We start from the raw sequence: 25,672 nt of genomic DNA, 5'->3' as shown, positions 1-25,672 counted from the left end.
ATTAAGTGTTGGCGTTGATGCATTCAGCACCCAACATTAATGCTGGCGGGGGGTGATTCAGCTTTATGAACAAATTTGGATGTGTCATCGGGATTCTCCGGTCGTCGTTTGAAGCTGTCAGTTGGAGACAAGCTGGCAACTTGATCCATGAGTGTTGGTTCGCGCTTTTCCGTCAACTCGCCGCTTCTTAGTGCATAGGAGTTCATTTTTCTCATTATAGATTGGTCCTTGTTTGGTGGAGCGGAGACATTTGATTCATTACCGCGCCGGACTGTTATCCCAAACCTCAAGAATGCCAACCCGCCCCGCGGGCCGCCAAAGAATCCCCGGGATTTTCTGTGGGTCATGACCGAGGAACCGCACAAAACTCGTCGTCTAGAGATACTCAAATCCCATCCTGAGGTGTGCCCCCTTTGTTTGACTGCGCAAAAAATTGGACGTATTGAATTTGTGAAAGGTGACCGGGCTCATGGGTTACGAGCCATTAACAAAATGGGTTGTACTTTTTGTTATATCAGTCCAATTGTTGGTCGCCTTCTATCTTAGAAATACGCCATGGATGTCGACAAAGTTCCTACTTGCCGCTTACCTGATCGGTGGTACTGCTAACCACAACATTTTCTTGGCAATCCACGAAATCACCCATAACCTCGCGTTCCAAGGAGTCAAGGCGAATAAGCTCTTTTCCATCATTACGAACCTGCCGATCGGCATTCCTTATGCAATGGCGTTCAAAGTGAGTGCGCAGAGTTGCGTTGTTGAGCTTGTGGGTGTTAAGTGTTTCTCTAAATGCAGAGATACCACCTTGAACATCACAAGAATCTGGGTGAGGACGGCATTGACACGGATATACCAACATGGTTGGAAGTTGTGATGCTGGATAACGTCGCTGGAAAAGCTTTCTTTGCGTATGAGATAGTTTTCTCTCAGTGCATTGTTCATTCTATTTATCACTTCCCCACCTAGCACTTTTCAAATCTTGTTCTATGCCGTCCGACCTGGATTCGTGAGATCACAGAAGCTGACCTTCTGGCATCTCCTCAATCTGACATCTCAACTCGCTTTTGATGTCCTTATCGCGAATACAATGGGTCCTCAGGCGTTGCTTTATTTATTTACGTCATCTTTCTTTGCGGGAAGCCTGCATCCATGTGCTGGACACTTTATAGCTGAACACTATTTATGGGACGGTCTAGATCAAGAGACATACAGCTACTACGGGCCACTCAACCTTTTAGCCTACAATGTCGGTATCCTATCATCCCAGGACACTCGCATGCTAATCATGATCGCCTTTATAGGTTGGGTATCATAATGAGCATCATGACTTTCCCTCCGTCCCATGGACACGACTTCCTAGACTTCGTGCGCTGGTCCCCGAAGTTTATGATAATCTTCCATCTCATCCTTCTTGGCCTATGGTTATTTTCAACTTTATATTCGACAGCGACATTGGCATGTCGTCCCGATTAAAGCGAAAGAGCAAGTCGCCTGACGCAGCCAAAGACGAGCCAGTCGTGACTAGGGACAAAGTAGTAGATGACTGTGTTGTGACTCGTGCATACGCGGATTCGGGAAAGTTAGATTGACTATTTAGACGCGCGGTTGGACGTTTTTGGAAGTATAGCACTGCCACCCTAATCGAATTCAGCATGTCTGACACCCAACCCTTGACACCATCCGTGAGAGCACGAGGGCGTGGTCGTGGGAAGTCTAGAGGAGGCTTGGGAAAGTATCTCAGGGCATCCGGACGTGGTCGCGGCCGTGGACGCGCGGCAGAGTTCACTGCACCACTCGTTTTGGAGGAGGATCAGACGGTGGAGTTAAACGAAGAAGAACAGTGGGGACTTGAGGTGCGGGCAAATACCTGGCCCTTCGCTTGAAATGATTTTGAGGCATCGCGACGTTTCGGAATTTCCTCCAGGCTAAATATGGTCGCCGTACACTAAGTAGCAATGCTCATCGATACGAGGAACCAGAGCCAGGTGAGAAAGCCCCCCACACGACATCAACATCTCAAACAAGGTTCGCGTAATATGTAGACCCAGAAGAAGAACCAGAGCCTGAGGCTGATATAACCACTTTCCTTGCCAAACAACGCGCCACAGATAACATCGACCAGGCAGAAGATATTTCAGAGCCACAGAGACATGATGAGGAAGAAATTGACAAATCGTTAACTCAGTTCACATCCAAGTTGAGACGTACGACAAATGGATCTAATCAGAAGAAAGGAAACGTGCAGACGGTTGAATGGACCGAGGAGCTGGAGAAGTTGCGTCAAGAAAAGCAAGCGGCTGATGCCATGAGGGGTGGGCTTCGTATGAGTATTATATGATCACCTTTGCTAAAGTGTTAAGGAACAAAGACCTAAAAACGCGCCTTCAGGGCAGCAGTGCACTCCGCACCGACCCAAGAGCATCAAATCGAACAAAAAGAGGCAAGCATATATATGAATTCCCTCGTGATTCATGAAGGTGCTAAAATCTGGATACACGACTCAGCGAAGTCGCCCGTGGCTGACCGCCGCGGCGAGAACGCTCCAAATGTCAGCACCCAGGACGAAATGGAGGCCTTTCTGGACGATCTCATAGGATAGTGTGGTAGATCTACAACCCGGAAAATTTCCACTGCACTTGTGACAACGAGGCATCGTTGCAGTCAAGGTGCAAGTCGAGATGGAGATTTACATTTATGTGATAACAAATATGTAACAACTTACTACAACGTCCGAAGCAACCAAGAGGCATTATTGAAGTGGTGATGATAATGAACTCGATGACCCCGAGGACGCAAATTCCTTTTAGGGAATGGCTGCTGAAAATAGTATATCATCTAATCAAATGGCTTGACGATGGCAAAGGGCGGGTGGTCACCGAACAGCGAACAGGCCCAACTGAGGAAGAAAAAGTGACCTTTGAATAGTGACGCAATTTACAACCAAGTGGAGGGCGATTTTGGAAACCTAAACCGATGCCTGTGGCCCGGAATCCTGCTCCAGAGCACCGAGACGCATTTCTGCTTCTTGCTCTGACATCTCGATAATATTGACTCGCGAACTCATGAAGGATTTGGGTGAGGAGGATGTCTTCATCCAGCCTTTTTCAAGGCCAGCGAGGGAGAGATGAAAAGCTAACATATTGATCTGATCTGTCCGCTCGATGTGGTTGTCGGACGAACGAAGATAATTGAGGACTTCCGGCGACCCCGGATCAATGCGAATGAGCGTGTGGGAAAGAATAGCTGGATAGTATCTTCCTGCGACCATCTCTGCGCTGAGACGTAATATCCGGTCTGACGGACCAAGGCGTCTCCAAATTTTAGTTGGGGGTGGCGGGGGGAGACCTCTCTCAGATGTGAAATCCAGGAACAATGAATTTGCATCTGGGAGCCCCTCGGCCGAAGGACCAACAGGAACGTGAGCCTCCTGGGAGGGATTAGCAGTCGGTTCGGGATCAGAAGATTGTTCTGGCTTGTCAACTGCCTCATATATCGTCCCAGCAATTGAGCACTGAACCCTCCCAGACTCATCTTTTCCTGAAGATATGTCTTCAATCCGGAAAAATAGTGGATCCGGTGGCATGCTGCCGGGGTTCACAGTAGCACCGGCTTCAGCCATGATCTCGTCGCTTGATGTATGAGCAACCTCCCGCGCTTCTGGTTTTATTCGAACTACATCCCCCAGCCAGAGCTTTTCTGCGCCCCAGTATAACCCTTGGAAGCAGTCTCCGGAGGGGCTCCCAGGTCCAGGAGGGGATTCCCAGTGGCCAAACGGAAGGAAGTAAGAATTCACGAAAAGAGTTGCAAATACAGCATGAGCGTAGGGTAGCAATGCCGCGTCGAACGTAGGTAGCTCTGAGGATGGCTCTAAATCATGCATTGATATCCGCAGCGGGCGAAATTCTCGGGGGGATTGGATATCAGTCTCACTGACATTGGTAGGGGAGCGAACAGTATCCAGGCGCTTCTTGAGCTCGTCACTCAAAATGAAGCCCCTGTAAGGAAACATCCGATGCTCGTTATAGATCTGGGATTGTGGCGAGCAGAGCAGTCGAACTTTATAGAAATTGCGACTGACACTCGATTGGGGTTCAAAGTGATATCCATCAATCAATCCGGGCCAAGCAATGATATCCAAAGCGGGGTTATCAGGGGAACGGATCGGCTCGTCTAGTACTACCCATACGAGTTCTCCCCTGCGGAAGACTCGATCGCTGGTCCTGTCATCATAGAGTTCCGAGAGCATAGGTGGTTTTGTTGGTGGCGAACGAGACAGTGGGCCAGGAGCGGACCTTCTTCCGCTCCTAGTCGTTGTAGCCTTAGATTGCGCCAGTGCAGACTTGACAGGCGTTGTTTTTTTGGAGTCTGAAGTCGACGCCTTCGCATGAATACCAAGTGAGGCATTGATCCCCGCCTGCGACTTTGAACCACTGCAGTATTTGCACTTGCATGGCTTATTATTATTAATATCAAAAAGCCAAGAGGCATGGGGCAAGAATTCGTTCGTAGATCGAAAACGGTACAATCGCTGAGAATTATCTGGGCCTATAGGAGAAATACATGAGCCCATACCCAATTATCGCAATCTTAACGATTTACCAAACAGATAGAGGTCATGTCGCATCTTCCCTGGAAGTCCCTTGTGATGGTCATAAAGTTCGTAGCCATCGGGGAAATCTTTCATTACGTATCCCATGTCGTTGGTGCCTATCGCTGTATAGAAGTGGGCACATAGTACACAAAAGAAGACATGATTGAACACTCACATTTGTGCAGAACTTCCTGCGCGATGTAATTACCAATTTTCTTTCGCCACTCGAAGTTCGCCTTGTGGGTGCGCGTTGTCAACTTCATGTAATCGTAGATACCATCGCCATTAACTGCATCGCCAATTTGAGAGGAGCACTACAACACATCCGTCCTTGCACCCCTACCTTTTTCTTCTGTGTTTGTAGGAAACTTGAAACGATTACCACTGGAGTCCGTGCGAGGGAACTCGAGCACACGATCCTGCGGAAACTTGTCTTCTTCAGGAATGTTCCCCCCTCCAGCTGCCATCCTAGGAAGCGCTTCAGTCGAGAGTGTACTTTGAATGAAACTTCGTCGCTGTCGTCACGAATCCACATCACCTGACTGGACTGGTTCCCTGGGAGTTATATTAATAGCATGGTCGTAAAGTCATACTAGTATGAAGCAATAACTAAAATCCGAGTCTAACGAAAAATAACGCAACCCTGAATTCACATCATTCCGGCTCCACCTGTAGGAACGGTTTTGTCCACAATCGACAATGTCTCAGTCAGAATCATGGCAGACCTGTATGCCAGCTCAAGTTTCTCCCCAACTTTGGCGAGCACGAGGCTGCAAGGGAGTGCGAAATCAATATGGAGGCACTGACGGTAGAGCATAAACCGTGTCGCCTCACCGGAAGATCTCGATCCCGCCACGATGAGCTTCGGCTTCCTCCCGTAGTCCAGATTCGAGAGCAGCCTTGTAAGCTCGAAGAAGCACTTTGCTGGACGCCATCCAGTAAGAAACGCAGTAGGAAGGTAGGAGGGCGGGATCATAGGAACTCGCAAACAAGATGTGCACTGTATCCAAAACGGCCCTTGCCGCGTTGATAATCTTGCGTTTTGAGTTACACGTTGAAGAGAGCATCTCGGCATGAGGCTCATGCAGGATCATAGTAGCACTAAGACAAGAAGAGAAACGAAATAGCTCAGGAAGTAGACTATTAGTCAGGTGATCAAGGCTGCTTACATGTGCGGCAACACGTTCAGACAGTATAGATCATGGTCTACAGATGAAACTGATGGCCATGTGAAAATATTGGCATATCTAGACCTAGGTGCCCACGGGTCCCGATATTCCTTGGGTATGCTCATTTGGAATGCTATGATCATGTTGTCAAGAGATGCGAAGCCGGAAAGGTCACGTACGGGTAATGGACCAGCGTGATGATTGCTTGGAAGCATGATGAGAGGGGATGATGGCGAGAGGGAGAAATCGCAAAACAAGGAGTAAGGGGTGAAGGAGGCATCAGATGGAATGGCGCCACTATAAATGTCTGCTTGTCGATGTAGGCACGTCTGAATGTTGAACATCCCGACCTTCATCATGAGGATGCATGCTTTCAAATGCATTGTGAATGGGTCAGTGAGATAGGCAGGATGGTTTGTCAGGATGTCCACATCTGAAAGTCGTTGCCGAAGTCCAGGCGCTATGTTCTGAGAACGAACACTGAGGAAGATGATGCGTCTTATTGGAGCCAATAGACACCTACCCCTGATTCATAGTCCACTAGCCTTCCCGGTAGTTCCTGGGTAATAAGCGCCTCCGTAATAGAGGGTACCCAATGGGTAGCAAGAGATTGGCTACAAGTACGAGCTATGAGCATCATCTAAATGAGATAAGAAATCCCATGGACAGCTGACTGTATCTCATTCATGTATGCGGACCACCATAAGAATCTCCTTCTCTCCTGCTCCAATGGGTTATCTTTCTTCATGAGCGATGCTTGCAGCGCAGCTAAAAGCGCCGTGCTCCCCATGGGCATAAATACATTGAGGCCAAGAGAGACACATCCTCGAATAGTGGATGAAGACATCATCCAGAGCTGATCAGAATGCTTGGCGTTAGTATGTTCGCGCGGAGAGCTATCCCAAACGAATACCCACATCAACCCATCTAGCAACATGATGTGAATAAGGAGGTTAGAAAGATTACTAAAACGAACGTGCACATCTTACTGGGCATTGATATGCTGATAAAACCCAAATTAGCTGAGCACTATGGCATAGTGCGAAGGCCCAACTTACATAGTACCAGCACAAAACAACCATCGTTCGAGCGGAGTCGAAGAGTCTAGCCCCGATTCGGATATCAAACTCCATCAAAGCCTTCGATACGGATGCGTGTTCGACCCCGAAGGAACCCGAAAGCCCTGCAGACATACCCTGTTCCAATTCGAGATCCTCCAAAGGAATAAAACAGTCGTAGGCAGGACGACACTTGAGATCGGGCAGCGGTTTCCCCGGTATGTCAGGCGAATAAATAGAAGCGATGGCGCAAATGGCATGTAAAAGAGAGGGCGCGGGATACCTTGGCGAGTTGGGCCCCTCATGAAGGGCCGCCAGAAACGAGGGTCTGTGAATTAAGCGAGAAGCACGTGAGACATGGTGAAAGAATAAATCGACGAGATGCAGCAGAACATGAGCTGGAGGTAAGGTCGGCGAGTATGCCGAAGGGACAACAGCAGTTGACTGTGAAGTCGATGGAGGCGAAGGCGTGGTAGAAGTAATGGGAGAACCCAACGAGGGCGGAGATTCGAGGAAGGCCAGTGAAGAAGGATCTAAGTTTGCTATCACGTCTGGTTTCTCATGGATGTTTACGCGATGTTCGTGTGTTGACGTCCAGTCAAAACTATACATGGTACCATAGCGGGAGTTTTCCGGAAATATGATTGGATACTCAGCGGGTGATGGACCGAGTGGAGGTTCCGATGCAATTATGGGATATGGAGTCTGACCAATCAGATTTGGTGTGGTCTTTGTGTCAGCGACTCCTGATGAAGATGATTGCGGTTGAGTTTGGCTTGGACCTATTTCTGACGAACCAAAAGAATCCCCGTGGTGACGGTTCCGTCATGTATAGCGAGTTCTTCACGGCTTACCACGGGATGAAGACTCATCAGCAGGCTCATCATATGTGCAACTCGGGTTTGGGTCGAACGGTTGCCCCTGTCAGTGAAATCAAACGCACGTTAACTGAACTCTTGGGGGGAAACATGAACGTACAGACTCACCTTTACCATAAGGGGGGCAACCTTGTGCGCGTGAGCCTTCACACAAGTCGAGCACGGCCTTCCGGCATCGCTGCATAGCAATAACTCTTTAGCTCATGCTTGCCGCATACGTACAAGTTCATCACCATTTCTAACAAAGAGCCATGCGATTGATCATGAGAATCATCAGAGGGGGAACACAGAGCGAGACGCACGAGTTTCTTCTTGCGACATTGATGGCACTTGCGAAGCCAATGTTATTTCGGCACGGACATGGATAACTCCCAGTGCATACTCACGGCTTGGTTTCTAGGTAGATGGGGGTTATGTCGCGCATTCCTTGTCGTCTCCGTCACAGAGGCTTTCGCGGCCTTTGGCATCTTGGGATCTTCGGATTGTGAGCGCCAAATGCATGAGCATTTGCACAGCTTGACTCAGCCGGCTGCGTACGCCAAGCTAATTGAATATGTGCCGATTCAGATGATTCCCACACTATTCATGGGGTGACATGTGGTGACACTGCGGAGTTGGCCGAATTTATTCGTCTGTTCGCGTCTTTGCACAAGTCCAAATTACGAAAAAACCGAGCCGGCATCACGTGTGTGCCACTTGCTTACGTCGTTTTGGTTTGGAAGAGATGATCATCCGAACAATTACATGATTGATCATAGTCATAGCCTGATGCAGAAATGCAAAGCAGATTTGGATCCGGGGGCCGTTATCGTGGGTTGTAGTTACCTAGATGAACCGCAAAAAGGCCGCGTTCAAAACTTGCAATTGCAGCACACTTTGTCAAAAAGGAGTTGCAGGAGCATGACTTACATACGTAGCCTGTCTTTAGAATTAACGGGTTTGCATTTGACGGCCTCCGGACATCATGTCGTTCCTGGAACTCTTGGTCCATGGCTATGTATCCCGACAGATACATGGATTCGAGTCATGAATGCGGTGCTTAATTAACCTCACAAATTCAGAGCTGTGCACTGGGTAGTCCCACGGAGCGTTCCAATAAGGGCAATGAGGTGAAAAAAAGTATCCATTTTCGCGTCCCATGTGCAGCTTCGCAGTGATTGCCAATCGTTTCTCTCGAAACAATGGCGTTCCATCGCCGGCGGCTGATGGACGCATCCGCATCACCAGCGGCCAATCTGAAGTCCTGATTCAGCTAAACCCCTAAGAAGCCATCCTTCTGCGACGTTTGTACCACAAAACGGTTGTCCAATCCTGGAGAATCTCCTTCCTCTCATGAAGGTCTGAAAAATGGGCTGTGGTTTCATGATTGCGACCATGTGGCAATAATTTGAAAGTTATCATATCCCCAAAAAGCATCTATTTTCTTATGATGGCTATTCAACAGACAGGGCTAAGGCTTCTTGAGGAGCTCCGCTATTTGCTTCGCGAGCTCCGATTGCCCATCACCTCTGGCAAGCTCGGCAAACCATGGCTTGGACATATAGTTCCGTATCCTTTTTGTTACGGAATCGTCAGCTTTCAGGTCCAATGCAGGATATGAGTGGACATGCCCATCTGGTAGAATGATAACTGCGTTCTTTCCTTCGACACCACCTGCTGACATCATTCCCTCCTCGGTCGTAAGCCATCGTAATGCCCCGGCAAGGACAGATCCAGAGCTACCTCCCACTAGAAGTCCTTCCGTTCGCATCAGTTTTCGAGCAGCGGCCCAAGCTTCATTATCGTCAGTCTTGACCCATTGATCCACCTGATCATGAGACAATACGCCAGGGATGAAGTCGTATCTGGGTAAACTTCAACACAACCGTCTCTGTCATGTACTGCACAAGCACTGCGCACCCGATTCCCTCGACGACGTATGAAGCACTCTCTCCATCTAATTTGTTCAATTCCTCTGGCCTCGCGATCAAACTGCCTTTCTGGGCTCATTTTTCAGATAGGGATTCGATCCTCCCTGGAGCGTTTCGTAAGCAAATACAGAATGTACTTACAGGATCGATTCCGACCACAATAGAATTTGGATGGTGGCGCTTGATAGCTCTCGAGATCCCAGTAATCGTTCCCCCGGTTCCTGCACCAGCAAACAACACATCCACTTTCCCTGAGGAAAGGCGAGATGTCGTCGAAGGTGTATTTTCAATTGCCTCTATAATTTCTGGACCGGTGCCAAACTCGTGAGCGTCCGGATTAGCGGGGTTGTTATATTGGTCAAGAATAACCCCGCCGGGGATGAGTTTCTGAAGACGCTTAGCAACACCGATGTTCGACTCCTCGGATTCGGAGGGAGCTTCGGTAGGTGTACGAATAATTTCCGCCCCCAACGCTCGCAAAGTAATTTCCTTTTCGAGCGACATCTTTTCGGGAAGCGTGATAATGACAGGATAACCCTAACAGAGTATAGAATCGGCTTGTAATCGGAGATTAAAAGGACAAGAAAACTACCTTTATGGCACATGTCAGTGCGAGGCCAATGCCTAAGTGGAGAAGTTATTTGAGACGTGGATTATAATCGAGCACAACAGACATGCCGGTGTTTCCGCTGGTGGGTTCTATGACCACGCTTTGCCCAGGGATGAGACGCCCTTCTTCTTCTGCCTTCTCAACCATGCGCTTTGCTATTCTGTCCTTCACGGATCCACCCGCATTGAAAAATTCGACTTTAGCAACTATGGCGAGTGAAATAGTGGAAGGTGCTATCAGACGACGTGGACCCGGTAGCCGACCCGGACCATTCGAGCCGGAACGCACGTAGGTTGCACTTTAGGCTCTCCTCTGCTGCAATTCGGTCAAGCTTTATGAGAGGTGTGTTCCCAATGGCATCTATAGTGTGGGAGAGCATCAGGGGATGACCCTTCGGGCTTGCGGACTCCCAACAGCTGACCGAGTGCACTCTCCAGTATTGGCCGGATGGGCGGATTGGCAGAGGCCATATCCAGAAAAAACTAACCCTTTGGTCTCGAGGACGGTCTGGTTATATTGCGAACGTCGTGAGGATCGCCGATCCAATTACCTCATGGGCCCTGGTTACGTCACACGGTTATGCCCGCTGCATCCGAGTGGCATTTTATCCGGCAAGGTTGGATCTCAGCCCTTGTTATTCCCACCCCACCAACCAACCCACCAGTTGCAAGGCTGAAATACCAATATTAAGTAGGCGGGATCCCAGCCTCTGCTAGGGCAGATGTCTATATGGCATATTGGCGCAAGAGTACCCATACATGACGTGGTGTGGGGTTGTTGGCGGTGAGAGGAACGGGTGCACACAAGCTAGGATCAAGACTTTGGGCTTGTGATGACCCCATACAACGATATTAGTATCAAGATCAGTCTTCGCAGAACGCCTGTGCTAAAAGCCCAATGTCTGGATAGAGAGGCTTTTAGCTTGAGAATCCCAAGTCCGGATTCGCACTCATTCACAAGTATAAGGGTTGCTCACCGATGCACGCAACCGATCAATCAGGGGGTTGGGATTGGCAGCTTTCGATCTTAGGGTTGCACGGGCAAGAGTATCTCTGCATACCCATCCTCCCCTAATTGCTCGCCAATCTAACGTGGACCACGTTCGGACTCATAAAGCAGTCATGTCTACACATCCACGTCCGACCACTTCAGAGATCTTGGAGGGAAGGTATAGACAACGGATAACCAAGCATAAATATGGTTACATAATCTGCGTGTGGGGGCTTATCGGGGGAAACGCAGAGCAAGGTGCGGATCACCCGACATTCTGCCCTACCCAGGGTTGGGAATATGCATTTTGGAGTTAGTATTCTCCTCTGGGAAGAGCAACTATCTAGAGGCTTTCTGTGGTCGCTCCCCAATCGCGTGTTAACAGCTCCAGCAGCACGCCTAAAGAATCGCGCTTGGAAGATTTGTGACCCGAACGGCTCGCAGTCTACTTGATCTGGAAGCTCAAAAAGTTAGAGGACACCACCCATCAACGATGTTAACGATGTTCCATGGTCCGCTCCTTTCTATCCAAAACGCGCTAAAGCATCGAAGCACGTGTGTAACAAGCTGTGAATGATGCTCCCGATCATATCATCCGGTTGCGTCTGTACAGCTGGTCCAAGCTAGGACTCTGCCTTGACTAAAGTTCTCCCGTTCGTCGGCAGAACGGTTGCATGCATGATTCGAATTTAGCACCGATTGCAGAATAGTTGTTACGCGCAGCTTGTACCAGAATTAAGACGTCCCAAGACGGAAAGCCCCTAAGACCGCACTTGACGGACCCATCATCGGAATCAACAGTGTTCATATCATCAATCGAAGAGTACTTCGCCTCATGACCATCCTAGGACTCTATTCCTTTGAAGGTCAAGTCATTATTTCGGGCATTACTGCTGGAGTTCGCGGATTGGCAGTGCCGCCGGATTGGAACGCATCATCTCGCGTGGCTGCAGCATGGCAATCAACTCAAGCTCTGCCTTGATGATCCGATCCGGCAAGGCGAGGAAGTTCCAGAGCTTCTCCCGAGAGGTCCCCACTTCCATGAGTGCTTGCGCTTGGGTGTGGTGACGTACCATCATGCTTCGAACGGCAAGGAAATTCCACGATCGGCAGTCCAGTGCGGCCGGCAATTCCTATGTATTTCGGGGAATGCTCTTCGCGGGCGCCGATTTGGCCCTGTGCGGCTTAACATTCCTCCGCGGCACTTCACTCACACAGAATAAATTCAGTGGTATATGACTGGTAGAATATGGGATACTACAACCTGCATCACAGCGTCAAGTGCCACGAAATATTGACAATTACTAGCCATTGAGTGGAAGGTGGGCCTTAATGGACCCATGTGGCGGATCTCACGCGTATTTCGAAGACGATCCTGGCCCGAAGCCTCGTTCTCCCAATAGACCATCGATAAGAGACATCAAAGCAATAATTTTCTCGTCGTCAAATGGCCGCCCGATAATTTGTATCCCGATTGGGAGCCCTTCCATCTCATCTGGCCTATAGGCCTTCGGCTCACCCATAGATCCATAATAAACACCGGCCTCTATCATTTTCGAGCCGTGAGGACCACTATCATGAGGGAATTCTCTTTCAGCATTGGCGGGAACGTTTTCAGTTCCCGTGGAGGTTGCCGTTGCACTTTCAGCTGGAGTTGCAGATTTAGACTTTCGAGATTTTGGCTTGAAAGGTCCCTCCCACTCCTCCGTCAACTGGTCGAGCTGGGGATCTACCCGGGTCACAGGAATCACTCCAACTGCACTTTCGACAACGTTGTAGAGGAACGTTGCAACAGCCAGCGGGCTGAGGGTCTTTGTCATACTATTTCGTTAATGAATATCTTTTTGATAACTAAAGCCTAAGCAAAGGTGGGGACATACCCATGAGGAAGAGCTGGAACTGCAAATGCAGGAGCAATAATGGCATCGAACCCATGGGCCTCCCACACCTATTCCATTATAGGAATGTGTCAGTAAGCTCGCCGACTCATCGTGTAGTATCCCACATTCTTGTTCCACATGTCATTGTAAGCTTGCATCTCAGCAGCAGCTTCCATGAATTGGCGAACCGATCTACGCCGGGAATTTCGCAAACAATGAGCGAATAGAGGGTCTTTCATCCCTTTCTCTGCGACGAAAGCAGCCAATTCTCTCAAGAACTCTGTGTGTCGGACGCACAGCGATGAAACAGCTGAACACAAATGATCATCGGCTCACTTACTGGGCAACTTGGGACCCAGCGTCACGAGGAACAAGGACGGCTCCTAGAGCAAATTACGTCAGGTTGGAGCGGACATTTTGGAAGGTCAACGCACTGGGGGGTCTGGGCCAATATGTGAAGTCAGTGTCTTGTAGCCATCGGCTGCGGTCAAGGCAATGAAGATCCTCATTGCCTCGAGCACTGGCGGGAGTTCAGCAAAATGAAAGAATGAGGTGCAGGTGTCTCACCATTGGGAGGCCCGAATAACACACATTCGTGTCCGGCAGCTCTGAGAGCTAAAAACCGGACTCGTGAGCATGTGAATGTGAATGTGGGCCCAAAACTGGGGCCTGACCTTTGACAGTTTGGATGACGGCACGTTGACAAGATGGAGAGGCTTTGACAATCCCGTCTGGAGGGGGTTAAATTAAGACTGTTTGGGGTGGTTCGTTCGGCCTCGTACCTGAGAGATAATAACCAATTCTCAATTTCTTGCCGTGAGGAAGTAGGTTCAGTTCCTTCCGGAAAGGTAGAGGCACCCTGGCACGACTTTTCCCAAAAAGCGCTTCGCAGCTCAGCTTAATATCTGCAACGGACCTAAAGAAGGATGGGAGCAATGAGCGACTTGATGACAAGCGAAGACACTCGAGGTCTTGCCTGCCCATTGGTCCGAAGCAAACAGGTATAGCCTCGAATCCTGGATAAGGATCTAGGCCACGCACAAGTATTTAGCGAGGGGAGAGTATAGAAAGGAGAATTGCAAGCACCTGCAACGCCGTGATGGGTGATCCTTCCCGGCGTAGGTTTGATGGAGTATACTCCAGAGAAATGCGTCGGGATGCGCAGAGAACCGCCAACATCGGAAGCGAATCCCAGAGGAGAACCATCAAGTGCTAAAAGAGCTACTTCGCCACCGCTGCTGCCACCACAAGTGAACGCATGCTTTCCATCCGTCGTTTTAAGAGGATGGCTCGTGCGACCCCAGAGTGGATTCACACATTCAAAAGATAGCAGTGTTTGTGGGACGTTTGTCTTCAGGAACGGGATCCCGCCCGCCTCGCGGACAACCGCAACGAGCTATATAGGACGGAAGTATATGACTTGACTTTCTTTGGAGTGGTTGAAGGGAAGTTGCTCACATCCCCATCCTCAGATCGAGGTTTGTATGCCCATCTAAGTAATAAAATTGTGCGGAGGGATGTGAACATGGTTTCAATGCCACACAAGGTGTAGATTGTAATAACCTCGTGAATCCAATCGTCGAGTCTACGCCTTGAACGTGATCTGGAGGAAAACAGATTAGAGAATCTCACTGTCATCTAAGGAGACGAGAAGAGAGCGCACGCACACAAGTCCTTAAGGCTTATAGGGACGCCGTGAAGAGGTCCGCGGAGGACGCCAGTGTTGGCGAATTCCTCGTCGAGCCGCCGAGCCTCCTCAATTGCTAGCACGAACATGACTATACAATAACGTTCTCAATTACGGAACAAATCACGCCAACATAAGGACAACAAGAACCTTCAGTGATGCAATTTGTTTCTTCATGCGCGACAATCGCGCGACGAATATAGGCGCGCAACACGTTTTCAGCAGTCCAGCCAGTATCGCGATTTTTTATATGTTCCACTATCTGAGCGGCTATGTTTCGGACATAAGAATACTTTTAGTTTCATTCCCAGCGCCATGAGGGATGAACACGCACCATTAGCCCGCGTGTACTCATTCAACGTGTCGGTGTCGTCCGACCTAAAGCGAGCGATAGCACCGTCGCGGTCTTGTCTTTTTTTATTCGCTACCTGTTTCCAGCCCATGACTGTTCTGACACGACTGTAAATGAATTAATATTCTTGTCAGAATGTCTTCAGCAACTTGTCAACAATGATTCCAGAGAGCACGTGGCATGATTGTCTGCGTTGAATTGTCGGAGAATCCCGTATCAGTTGCGATGGGTCACGTTTTTAATACAGCGGGAAGCGTTTTGATATGTACAATAGAAAGCAAAATATTGCTCCCACGGGTTTAAACGTTAAGCATACGGGGGTTTTCTGACATTTCCTGGTTAGCTCTGAAAGCGTCATTGAACTAGGTGACCAGCCTCTATAGCGTTGAACACGCTTTAACATTTTCATAAGCTTAGAAGAACTTGGTTGTAACGATGTTCCAGTGACGGAACGCCACGAGTAGGCTTTCCTGTATAACCCTCTTTCATGCATCAAGCTCAATTCCACTATTGCATGTAAATGATAATCATCCACTTTTGCGGATGAACAGTTGGCAGCTCACATGGGTTGTTTTGAAATTACCAGAAAGCACCATGGCATTATCATACATACTTACACGACCGACCGAAGAATGGAATGGAAATACCTACTTTCACTGAGAGGCGAGAATCGGAACAATATCATGAGGATCTATAGTCATTGACTCGTTCATCCCACCGGAACACTCGCGATAGAGGACAACCCCTTGGTCGCATGGAGGATGGAAGATGGACGGGGGACCAACGTGCGCATCGTGGCTGTGCATCATTGACGCGCTGGGGCTGTGCATCGATCTCAACGCCAGGATACACGGTACAAGGTGTTAAATGACTAATTGTTCGTCGTCCACAACCTTAAATTGGTTCGAGTGCATTCATCTTTTGCTAGAATTCGTTTTATCCTAGTGTCAATATTAAGCACTCTACCCAGCAACAGTATTCATGCACACAGTGCTTAATTTTCTGGTTGGAGGGCTTCATGTGCACACATCGTGCTGCAAACACCGTGACGAGAATCCCCGAGGCTCATTGGTTCTATTCTTCAGTGACAAACGTTGTGGATCCTCTTATCTGGGCATTGGATCCGTTGACTTCCTGTTATTCTTCCGGGACAGCTTGGTCTTGGTCTCGGTTAGAGATAATACCGGTATCTATGGACGATATGACTTTACTGGCAGGGTTCGCTGGTAAAGGTTCATCCAGGCAATCAGAGGCGCTGCCTGGCTACCCCCGGGTGCGACAGACCATGCTTCGGATCACACCCGATCAGGCGAAGCTTGTTTGCGGCTTGAGTTTATCTCCTCTATCTTATGAAGGTTCCAGGGAAAGTAATGGCACTAATTGATGTCGCCACGGATGTGGCTTCAATTCCAGGTGTCAGTTAAATTTAAGCCCTGAGGTATGCTCCAAGCTGCCAGACAATCCACCCTCTTTCCTTCAATTTTCACTCTTCTGCGATGCGTCTATTAGCCAGTTTGGCGCTGATTTCTACTTGCCTAACGTCTGTCGCTGGCCTACAGCCAATCGACTACATTCGAGCCTTCCAAACTTTTGGAGAAAGGTCCGTGATACCTCGTCGATTTTTTCTGCAATTTTAGATTCGAATAACGTGTCTCTGGAAGTCTCCTCCCGCCCATAAATGGGATATTTGCAAATGAAACCACTCCTTCGTTCTTCTCGCCTGGCGTTGTTGGGCGTGTCGATGGCACGATAAGTAAATGCTCTCAACTACGCGGGTTTTCGTCCTTGAATGACCAAAAACCCTACAGCTCTTAATGGATCCCAGCCCAGTATGGAATACGTTTATGGATTGCTATCTCAACTTTCTCAGACCAGCGAGCCATCCCTGTTCGGCATCCCATCCTCGCTGACTACCCAATCCATGTCTGTCGAACCTCCGGTAGTGGCAGCAAGTGTCATCGTCAATTTCACCTACAACTCGATTAATTTCGTCCTCCCCCTCCAAGTGGACATGTGGGTGGTATTCGACGACGATTTGAAGATTTCTTCATTCGACGTCGCGTTCCGGAATCGGCCTGCCGCCTTCGACTACGTTCTTCCCAAACTCGTTCCATGGATATCTCAGCAAATCAACACAACTTTAACATCCCAAATAGATAATTCTTCCTTGGTGACCCAATTTATGGCTCAGGATGTTTGCCAAGTATCTTCGCAGTATTGCACGGGCAATAACCAACAGTATGCCACGTATGTCGACTTCGATTCCCCCGTCTCGAGCATTGTTTCACAATGATATACACAGCATCGATGCGTGCATGCAGTATCAGGCACTCCAACCCCCACCCAGTAGCTTTGCGTGGCAATTAGGAGACAAGGTACGAAATCTGTCGTCTTATATTACTTCTGATGAGAATTAATCTCCCGCCCCTCATTAGAATATCATGTGCAGATATCTTCACAGGAACTTAGTCCCACTCAGGCCCCAGACTTATTGTCCGGAGATAGGTCCTAATGGAACCAATATATGCGTCTCCAGGGATTATGTTAATGTTACAGCATCTCCTTTCCAGCAAACACTCATTGCTTGGAAATCCTCCTTACGACCGGCAGATATTTCTGGCCTTTCCTCAGGGTCCCAAGAAGCTCTGGTCGCTCTAAGCACTGAACGAATTTACCCCACCACTGTCGCATGGTTCCCCATATCGATGGTGGTATATTGGGTTATTCTCTATATCTCAGCAAAACTTGTTCAATCAGGATTTGAACGGTACAGCACAGTGTATCCCACGCTGTCATTTGAAAACCAGCGGACTGCTATTATTTGTAGGTGTTGGATTAGACTCTTTGCATTTGGTGTTCTAAGCCCAGTGGTCCAGATATTTTGAACGTCGTTTACACAACCATTGTGCTTTTACTCCAGCTCATAGCCTCTCCAGTGCTGGCTGGGAAGTATACCTATGAGATGATTAGTCTTATACGGGCATGTGGGGTGATGATCGCTGGACTATGTGAGCGTTTTCTCCAGTTGTTCAGTGCATGTTCTCTAGCTTCTTTGATACATCAGATTTGTTCGAACTGACGTATCGACCATCCATGAGGTGGCAACTCATCACCCATCACGTTGTTGTAAGTTGAAGTATCGTAGTCATCATTCTCACCTCATGCTCACGTTTGCACCGGTAGACCATCTTCGCTATAATCCTGCTCGTGAGCGCTTTGCAAATCACTCGTCACCCCCACATCTTCATCCTCGCGAACATTTGGATCTTCCAAGCAACCACTGAGCAGTCCATCTTCATTGCACTTCTAATGTGTGAGTGAAAAGCGTCTTTCTCGACAAGATCACACTTTCCTCACATCCCTCCTTCGTAACACAGATCGTTTCCGTTTCCCAAAAAATATAACAAACTTTGCATTGGAGTTCTCAGCCGTGCAGTCACTGTAGGTTTGATCAATTGGCTAGATTTGGTGTAGGGTCTGACTCATCGCGCCTAGTCTCTGCAAGTTTGCATTCGGAGTCTATCTGTTCGTTAAGTGGAGCAAGACCCAAGCGCGAAATAATACCTTAAAAATGGATATCGCGACAAACGCATTGATGGTCATCCTGCTGAGCTGTTTGATGGTCGTTCAAGTGTAAGTGGCCATGATAAATCCCTCGGGCGGGAACTAACCTAACTCCATTTAGATATGGTTCGTACATTGTATGGAGGATTGCCCAGACACTCGATCGAAGATACGAGCAGAAATCAAACTCGGATGTGGAGAAATCCTCGATCACGCAAAACTCAGCACCAGCCAGATCATCGCGAACAGTAGTTGGCTCCGAGTACCAAATTGCTATAATGAATCGATTGGACGGTTCATGAGAATAGGTTAGCTTGTCGATTTACCCAGTTTAGAACCGCTGTTACATAGCGGTACATCTCATAAAAAAACGAAGTGGGAATAATAATTTATGATTGGTTAAGCAAACCTTAGTTGAGCCAAAAACATCGGCGTGAACTCAATCTTGGGTGGTTGTAACTGTCGTATAATGCACCCGATGTGGAGAATAGACCCAACCCATACCCCCAGACCAAGAGGCTGCATGGCAATCAGAGCAGTATCAGACTGTCGGGGCCAATCGCAGTGGTTCGCTGCATACAATCAGCCGGTCTCCTAATCGTGCGTGGGAGGCACTCAAGATTTGCTGCATCGGCTGACAGCCGCAAAACGGGTGGTCTATAAGTACGCACATCTGGCGCGATTGAACCCGTTGAATGCTAAATCGCTTTCCATCCGTGGCTGTCCAGCTGGAACTCGAACGGTCACGGGCCACTGGACTTGAGCGCGAAAAAAAAAGAAAGAAAGGAAAACACGAAAACGAAAACAAACCAACGGCACGTGCGATTCCCATGCTGGGCTTTGACAGCCGACAGCAAGTGGACGCCCCGTTCGTGCCTCGGTCGGATGTCGTGCTCGACGGTGCTGGTGCATCGACTTCAGGCGTGGCTCGTCGGTTCGGGCCTCAACATCGATGGAGGCGGTTGCAGTTTGGCGGTTTTTGCGAGTGGTCATGCTCGACGCCCACAGGCCAGCGTCACACGTCTCGGCGCGCTGCCTTGTGTCCTGCCAGCGTAGACATGGATTTCGACCGTACTTCAGGCCAAGACAAAAGCCGTCCCCATTGCGGGCAAGCGCTCCGCCCCCCCCCCCCCCTCTCCCCATACACGGATCCCGAGCTGGTGCGTTTGACCCTCTTCTTACCTTATCGCCTCTGCCGACGTTCTGATGTTCTGATGTCTACTCATTCAGACTTGACTCATGTGCGGTGAAATTTCTCGATATCGGCAGCGTTCATCGCTCGCCTCTCTGCTCGCTTCGACACAGCCCGCCCAATTCCCCCTTCATTGTCGCTTCCACCGGCCAATATCGTTGCGATGAAATCGCCACATGTCAGCAGCGTTCATCTCGCCTCTTTTCTCGCTCCACACACCAGCCTCCATCCCATCATTTTGGCTCCATGCACCTTCGGTGGCTCTTGCCACCTGCCCATCCTGGCACACCTCGCTTCCAACACCCTCATTTTTGCGAGCTCCTCCCAACATCGTCATTTCTGCCGGCGGTCCCAGTCTTTTTTTTCTCATGTACAATATTAATATTCAACACTCCCTAAATACAATCGAAACAAAAGTCAATGTGAGTTTGAGAAGAAAAAGAAATGGGATGAAAAATTTTTTCAGTGAACCTCGTTGTGTATGTGTAAGAGCGATCACGAGGACTGGGTGTGTAAATTCGAGGGAAATATTGTATGAACGGTATTCAACGATCCCAATTCCGTGAGCCTGTTATTTGTAAAAGAAATAATTAATATGTGCGTTGTACATTACGGTGTGAATATTCAATAATATCAATTCAGTGAACCCTAGTTGTCTCAATAGTGGGACGTTGATGGCAGAAAACTTTGGCTTGCTTACCTGGTGAGAGAGAGTGGTTGATTTTTGGCTGGAAGACAGCGGCCTAGGTGGTGTGATCCTATCTCTGTCGAAGTCAGCCCCAAATATGCCACATTCAAGCCTATGGACAGTGTGCAAGAATAAACTCAATACAATAGCTGGACGGGGGCACGACTATTTGAGTGTAAGAAATTCATGTCAATTTTTGGCTGCCTGATAATTTACAGGAGGATGCAAGGTAGGAATATCTATCCTACATAATCGGTCTGCAAGGAATTGCATGGCCCCGTTGTCCTCAATAGAAGTGATAAGTACATATAAGTATTGTATAAGTGGATTATAAGCATCGATAGAAGGCCGATAGAAGGAGGATTTAATAATACATTCAAATGAATCAATGGTGGATTATTTGGGGGGAAAAAGAAAAGGTGGAAAGAACTATCGGACATTGCCGGGTTTGTCGCTCAACAACTCTCTGCCATGTGGCTGTTGTGCTATGGTCTCATCGTCTTGCGTGCCCCAGCAACCATGCAGCTCTGGGCTTGAGGAATCAGTCGTATCACCCTGAACCATTTTCTCTCCACTTCACGATGTCCGTCACACCTTCCTTGCTTCCCTAGTCTCGTGAACGAATTTCAGTCAGATCGAGCATCTCCAAACAAAGCCTGGGCCAAGCTTTCTGGGTTGCCAGCACAAGAACTCACGTGCTGTGAAATGTCTTCGGCTATGCACTCCAATGGAGACTGTGGGTTGGCCACGATATTTGGGTCGCCATGACCAACCTCCATCCAATTCCCACTGTCCTGTTATGGGAGTGTCTGGCATTGTATCGAGTGGGCGCTGTCTTAGCCCTCCAACATGAAACGTATTTGCAGATATGCTCAGAATGGAAGGGACTTCTCGCACAGGGCATCCACAGTGCACACGGTCCTAACGGGATACCTGGAGAGGCTGACATGATTGCCGCTCGTTTCGTCGCTGTTGTCCAAGCAGAGGGGGCATCACTCCGTCCCAACCTTATCGACTTCTCCACACATGTAGCTGGCCCTTACCCTGTGAGTCACTGATGAATGTTTTGGGGATATTGATGTTATAGCCAAGTCTGTGCTAACCCCTATCCCCAACTCTTTTCGCCTCGTTCATAGTTCATCCCCATGTCTGAGACCCCTCTCATCTTATTCGGCCCGCTTGAACAATATACCCCCACTGCAAGGAGCAGAAAATCGCTCGCCAAGGCCACAAAATAATATCCTCATTAAATGTAAGTGTTTGTGTGTTAAGTTACATTTGACACCCATTGAGAAAGCCCACCAGTTCAACGAATCCAATTCTGAAGATGCTTATGTGTGTTTTCGTCGACGAGATGTCAAGTCAGTCCGTAAGACCCATCGGATGGATACAACACCTGCCGAAAAGGTCTCATGGCTACAGCAGGAGCTTATCAAGGCGAAAGATCTCGCTAACTTAACCATTTTGCGTGAGGTCAAGAAGTTGGAGCTCAATAAGGATGCGCATAGTGTTCTCGAAGCGAGGATCAGGTTTATCGAATTGAAGAGGAAGCATCCACAGTTCTCATTGAGGACAGATGACCAACTACTCGTGGACCCTGAATGCGTGTTGGCCAAGCGGCTGAAGATGATGTTGGAGCAGAAGTAAGTCGACAAGGATGGAACTGAGGGTATTTAATTTGCTAACATGAAAAAGCGCCATGTCGCTGAAAATACCGTGACGAAGTAAGGATCCTACAGACTTAAATTTGCCCTATCTGGCCCTTGAAGAGCAAGTGCATCCACATGAGCGTGCTGAGTCATTTGCTAAGGAGATCGAGCGCCAATGCGAAGAACTCGGGCTGGGAGGATTATTTAGATGTCAGAGTCAAGATTCACATATTAATTGTCTTCTTTCTGATTGTCTGCCTATTTTAGCTCCCGATGAGTTTACCCATCTCAGCTCACTTTTTTCACGCTCTTTCCTTCGCTGTATCACCATCAAAGCCCTCGGTAGAGCACACAGGACGTTCACCATTCTCGATCTGAATACGTACAGGGCAAGGCAGGCCGTCATTCATCGATCGTTGCCCGTTCCACGGAAGAAGAAGAGGAGATCCTCAGAATACCCCACCCCCAGTTCCGCAATTATTTTCATCAACTCTCTCATCTGAGGGTGGACTTTGGTCCCACTCACCGAAAGAGTTGACCGTTCATATCAAGTCGGATGAGGGCGATGAAGGATGAGTATGTGCGGAAGATCAATGAGCAGTGGAGGTTCGACGATGATGTGGTAGTGATGGAAGAGGAGCAATGGGTATTGATTGATGACTTTGATGCTCAGTACGGTGTTTATTTGCATGCATAGGTCTTCGGGACTCATCTGCCATGATAGGTATATTCCCTCGCGTCTTTCTCTATTTGGGGAATCGGAACTCATTGGGTTATTGGTGGACAAAGGCCACATCTGCAACGCTGAACTGTATGCCAACGCTAAACAGGAGTCTGGTCAACGGGCACTTATGGCAGCGTGGCACCAGACAACATCAGCTTCATCGCAACCCCAAACCTCTGCAGGCCCAGCGCCTCCACAACCTACTCCATCATACAATCCCTCCCCTCATTTATCCCCAACTTCCATGCGTCCACCCACTCCCTCCGTTTCACCCATAGATCTTAACTCGGGTCTTACGCAAACTCTCCTACATGTCCACCTTCTCAGATCATGCAGTAGTCCCCCGTGGTCGTGCCTCAAATCACTGGCATGCCATTCCACAGCACATTACCGTTCAACTATACGCCGGGCCCCCAAGGTGTGCCGCAATATCCCATCCCAAATGGAACATCCCAACCATCTCAGCCATCTCAGATATCCGTGGCGCAACAGTATTACCGCAGCACCAAGTTTTACGGTGTACCTTGCAACAGCATGATGATGATGCCACCACCTCAAGCTTATCACGGCCTCCATATGGCGAACAATGCTGCGAATGGGGCGCCGCCAGTGATGAACATGTCCACCATGGGCATGCCGTTGGAGTTGCCTCCTGTGAGACAATGGCCACGTCATAGCGGTGGTCAGGCAGATATAAATGGCAACACTCCAAATGGTAATCCAGCAGGTTCTCCTGTCATGCAGCATCACATCAACTTGCCAAATCTTGGCTCACCCATACATATGAACGGGGAGTATGAACCCTCATCCATCCCTGCAACAGTTGCCATAACATCAACCCTCGCTGCTGATGGACGTACACCATGGGATGCCTCAAATTCTTTATCACGCCACCGCTCCTCCTCGTTCTGCCCTGTCAGTATCTGACATCGCGATGTTTCAATAACATCGCCAGCCACAATCACCTCACTTCGCAATGCCGAGCCCTGCCCACCAGCATCAGTGTTTCATTCTCATCAGCATCTAACCCTGGGGTAGCAGCGACGGCGACATCACACGGACGTCTCTCATCCATCACCTGCTCATTCGAGACAGCATGGCCCTCATCCCGACTTTCGTCATCATGCTGAAAATGCGTTCACGAACAACTTTACATCTTTCTCTCAATTCTCCACACACGTCCCCGAGCTGGATCAACAGGTTCGTTATCGAAGCCTTCCAGGAAACTCGACACCTCTGCTTCAGCACTCTCCCATTCTAACTCACTCGCACCACCATCAACTCCTTCAACGCCCACTTGTTCATCACCTCAATCTCCCTCGTCTCAACAAGCTGCTTCGAAGCCATTCAAATCGGTGACGGGTATGAGCCCAGGGATGCCTTCAAATACCGTTTCGAGTGCGACGATGATGACGACGTTAGCGAATACATTGAAGAATACCCATATCAAGAGTGGGAATACAATGCCTGTCACTTCAAGGGCCGCCACACCGTTGGGGTCGGCCACTTCATCGCCTCGTTCACGCTCTCATCATGGACACCCATTACCTTCCACATCAATTTCTTCTTCTTCCCGTTCACCTGTTAGCCCTCAGCTTGCCATGAATACATCTTTCTCTTCACCCACATCCTCCACCTCATCAACTCCCAATTCCACACTACTCTCAAAGTCACCCACTCCTATCTCCACCCACACCCACCCTACAACTAACTCAACTTCGATGACAGCGTCGTCGCCATCATCATTAACAATGATGTTGCCATGTCCAGCACCCGTAATGGGTTCCGTACCACCAGCGAAGATGGGACAGTCACCGCAAACAAAACATTACTTGCCGAAGCAGCAGACGCCTCCACAACTGTATGTTCAGGCTCAACCTCAGTATGTTACTAATGTGTACCGCCAGGGTGGAGTGCAAGTTGTGTGTCAATGTATGGACAGAGGATCGGTGGACTTGCGATGACGACGACATCAAATTGAGCTCAAGTTGAGTGGATGCAAACGAACCATTAATGAAGCCGAAAAAAGTACCATACTTCCGAAAAAAAATTTGGTGTTGCACGTCATACATCTGTGCATCTGTTCCGGGGGCGCGGGGGAGCACCCTGTGCTGGTATGGCATATCATAAAAAACACAAAGGTGCTTGCGATCACTGTCCGTTTGCCCCATTATCTTATCAATGGGGATGAGGGCAATCGAGATTACTCTCCAACTTGCCATCCGCTATCGATTGACCTGCAGCGGTGGGCAGTATCCAAAATTGTATGAGTATTGTATCTGATGTCCTTGCCGACTTTGTAAATATAGTTAGATAATTCAATCTGCAGTGGAAGACTCGGAATGGGGGGAGAGCCATAGGGTGTTGAGGAAGACCGCGCATCCTACTTTCTGTGCACAGACGCTTGATGCTTGTGACCCGGTACCGAGAACAGTTGGGCATTCAGTTTGTTTCTTGCTGCCTCTCCCCTCACTATTGTTAGAACTTGCGGATTCGGACGACTCCGGAGTGGAATCGGAGACTTAGCATGGAAGGACCTTGGCCTCAGCGACTCAGGTGGAGCGCTGTGCCATTGCTGGTTGTCCTGGGGGTCCCTAATTTCGGATCTAGCAGAGGGAAAGTCTCTTGGGGGGAATTCAAGTCGATTTCGGACTGAGGTTACAAGTTACTAGGTACATTGTATGTAAGGAGGGGTCCGGAATCAAAAGGAACAAGGGTAGGACAAAAGGA

General features: G+C 48.9%; 12 protein-coding genes across 12 annotated transcripts; 7 read left to right on the top strand and 5 right to left on the bottom strand.

Annotated features, from left to right (window-relative positions):
• Window positions 1-67: 67 nt before the first annotated feature.
• On the top strand, window positions 68-1,917 carry EI90DRAFT_2019446 (dihydroceramide delta-4-desaturase). The gene is made up of 6 exons (XM_039052434.1): window positions 68-157; window positions 221-402; window positions 458-736; window positions 796-908; window positions 967-1,246; window positions 1,302-1,917. Exons 1-6 carry the CDS (start codon window positions 148-150, stop codon window positions 1,587-1,589), a joined length of 1,152 nt encoding a protein of 383 aa, XP_038912496.1. The 5' UTR covers window positions 68-147; the 3' UTR covers window positions 1,590-1,917.
• On the top strand, window positions 1,777-2,760 carry EI90DRAFT_3071777 (uncharacterized protein; the record flags this gene model as incomplete). The annotated part of the gene is made up of 5 exons (XM_039061332.1): window positions 1,777-1,853; window positions 1,925-2,025; window positions 2,109-2,312; window positions 2,369-2,440; window positions 2,505-2,760. Coding segments are annotated over exons 2-5 (436 nt in total), but the record flags the coding sequence as incomplete, so codon positions are not given.
• Window positions 2,761-2,983: 223 nt separating this feature from the next.
• Window positions 2,984-5,165, bottom strand: EI90DRAFT_2019092 (uncharacterized protein). The gene is made up of 5 exons (XM_039052433.1): window positions 4,935-5,165; window positions 4,767-4,880; window positions 4,600-4,713; window positions 3,599-4,545; window positions 2,984-3,537 (listed from the first exon to the last, which is right to left on the bottom strand). Exons 1-5 carry the CDS (start codon window positions 5,056-5,058, stop codon window positions 3,133-3,135), a joined length of 1,704 nt encoding a protein of 567 aa, XP_038912494.1. The 5' UTR covers window positions 5,059-5,165; the 3' UTR covers window positions 2,984-3,132.
• Window positions 5,166-5,234: 69 nt separating this feature from the next.
• EI90DRAFT_3071770 (uncharacterized protein) lies at window positions 5,235-8,273 on the bottom strand. The gene is made up of 13 exons (XM_039061331.1): window positions 8,083-8,273; window positions 7,999-8,025; window positions 7,930-7,934; window positions 7,805-7,874; window positions 7,673-7,739; window positions 6,819-7,606; window positions 6,750-6,763; window positions 6,678-6,687; window positions 6,435-6,616; window positions 6,284-6,374; window positions 5,761-6,227; window positions 5,426-5,692; window positions 5,235-5,361 (listed from the first exon to the last, which is right to left on the bottom strand). Exons 1-13 carry the CDS (start codon window positions 8,161-8,163, stop codon window positions 5,241-5,243), a joined length of 2,190 nt encoding a protein of 729 aa, XP_038912493.1. The 5' UTR covers window positions 8,164-8,273; the 3' UTR covers window positions 5,235-5,240.
• Window positions 8,274-9,098: 825 nt separating this feature from the next.
• Window positions 9,099-10,231, bottom strand: EI90DRAFT_3071767 (tryptophan synthase beta subunit-like PLP-dependent enzyme). The gene is made up of 5 exons (XM_039061330.1): window positions 10,199-10,231; window positions 9,748-10,143; window positions 9,596-9,675; window positions 9,307-9,540; window positions 9,099-9,249 (listed from the first exon to the last, which is right to left on the bottom strand). Exons 2-5 carry the CDS (start codon window positions 10,108-10,110, stop codon window positions 9,147-9,149), a joined length of 780 nt encoding a protein of 259 aa, XP_038912492.1. The 5' UTR covers window positions 10,111-10,143; window positions 10,199-10,231; the 3' UTR covers window positions 9,099-9,146.
• Window positions 10,232-10,243: 12 nt separating this feature from the next.
• Window positions 10,244-10,686, bottom strand: EI90DRAFT_3128329 (tryptophan synthase beta subunit-like PLP-dependent enzyme; the record flags this gene model as incomplete). The annotated part of the gene is made up of 3 exons (XM_039064084.1): window positions 10,244-10,449; window positions 10,505-10,576; window positions 10,638-10,686. The coding sequence occupies 3 exons, from the start codon at window positions 10,684-10,686 to the stop codon at window positions 10,244-10,246; spliced, it is 327 nt and encodes a 108-aa protein (XP_038912491.1).
• Window positions 10,687-12,307: 1,621 nt separating this feature from the next.
• EI90DRAFT_3281780 (amidase signature enzyme) lies at window positions 12,308-15,269 on the bottom strand. Its single transcript, XM_039066845.1, has 15 exons — window positions 15,104-15,269; window positions 14,924-15,039; window positions 14,754-14,864; window positions 14,650-14,689; window positions 14,545-14,578; window positions 14,173-14,482; window positions 14,063-14,114; window positions 13,869-14,002; window positions 13,761-13,817; window positions 13,654-13,701; window positions 13,521-13,606; window positions 13,427-13,469; window positions 13,212-13,366; window positions 13,087-13,154; window positions 12,308-13,027 (listed from the first exon to the last, which is right to left on the bottom strand). Exons 1-15 carry the CDS (start codon window positions 15,214-15,216, stop codon window positions 12,559-12,561), a joined length of 1,836 nt encoding a protein of 611 aa, XP_038912490.1. The 5' UTR covers window positions 15,217-15,269; the 3' UTR covers window positions 12,308-12,558.
• A 1,536-nt stretch (window positions 15,270-16,805) lies between these two features.
• EI90DRAFT_2931113 (uncharacterized protein) lies at window positions 16,806-18,010 on the top strand (the record flags this gene model as incomplete). The annotated part of the gene is made up of 4 exons (XM_039055043.1): window positions 16,806-16,878; window positions 16,934-17,372; window positions 17,428-17,500; window positions 17,561-18,010. Coding segments are annotated over 4 exons (1,035 nt in total), but the record flags the coding sequence as incomplete, so codon positions are not given.
• Window positions 17,920-19,111, top strand: EI90DRAFT_2016975 (uncharacterized protein). Its single transcript, XM_039052431.1, has 8 exons — window positions 17,920-17,948; window positions 18,002-18,133; window positions 18,190-18,251; window positions 18,309-18,332; window positions 18,400-18,438; window positions 18,503-18,566; window positions 18,621-18,758; window positions 18,811-19,111. Exons 2-8 carry the CDS (start codon window positions 18,108-18,110, stop codon window positions 18,989-18,991), a joined length of 534 nt encoding a protein of 177 aa, XP_038912488.1. The 5' UTR covers window positions 17,920-17,948; window positions 18,002-18,107; the 3' UTR covers window positions 18,992-19,111.
• Window positions 19,112-19,193: 82 nt separating this feature from the next.
• EI90DRAFT_2017036 (uncharacterized protein) lies at window positions 19,194-19,975 on the top strand. The gene has a single exon (XM_039052432.1). It carries the CDS (start codon window positions 19,385-19,387, stop codon window positions 19,937-19,939), a length of 555 nt encoding a protein of 184 aa, XP_038912487.1. The 5' UTR covers window positions 19,194-19,384; the 3' UTR covers window positions 19,940-19,975.
• A 1,358-nt stretch (window positions 19,976-21,333) lies between these two features.
• EI90DRAFT_3128326 (uncharacterized protein) lies at window positions 21,334-22,721 on the top strand (the record flags this gene model as incomplete). Its single annotated transcript, XM_039064083.1, has 5 exons — window positions 21,334-21,615; window positions 21,662-21,821; window positions 21,867-22,212; window positions 22,295-22,428; window positions 22,486-22,721. The coding sequence occupies 5 exons, from the start codon at window positions 21,334-21,336 to the stop codon at window positions 22,719-22,721; spliced, it is 1,158 nt and encodes a 385-aa protein (XP_038912486.1).
• A 62-nt stretch (window positions 22,722-22,783) lies between these two features.
• On the top strand, window positions 22,784-24,934 carry EI90DRAFT_3128325 (uncharacterized protein; the record flags this gene model as incomplete). Its single annotated transcript, XM_039064082.1, has 5 exons — window positions 22,784-22,890; window positions 22,943-23,360; window positions 23,417-23,861; window positions 24,143-24,803; window positions 24,850-24,934. 5 exons carry the CDS (start codon window positions 22,784-22,786, stop codon window positions 24,932-24,934), a joined length of 1,716 nt encoding a protein of 571 aa, XP_038912485.1.
• Window positions 24,935-25,672: the final 738 nt, after the last annotated feature.

Source organism: Cantharellus anzutake, assembly GCF_015039405.1.
Source record: "Cantharellus anzutake strain C23 chromosome Unknown EI90scaffold_49, whole genome shotgun sequence".
In the NCBI taxonomy this organism is placed as follows: Eukaryota; Fungi; Basidiomycota; class Agaricomycetes; order Cantharellales; family Hydnaceae; genus Cantharellus; species Cantharellus anzutake.
Note: the sequence above shows the minus strand (reverse complement) of the source record. Positions and strands in the feature narration are given on the sequence as shown.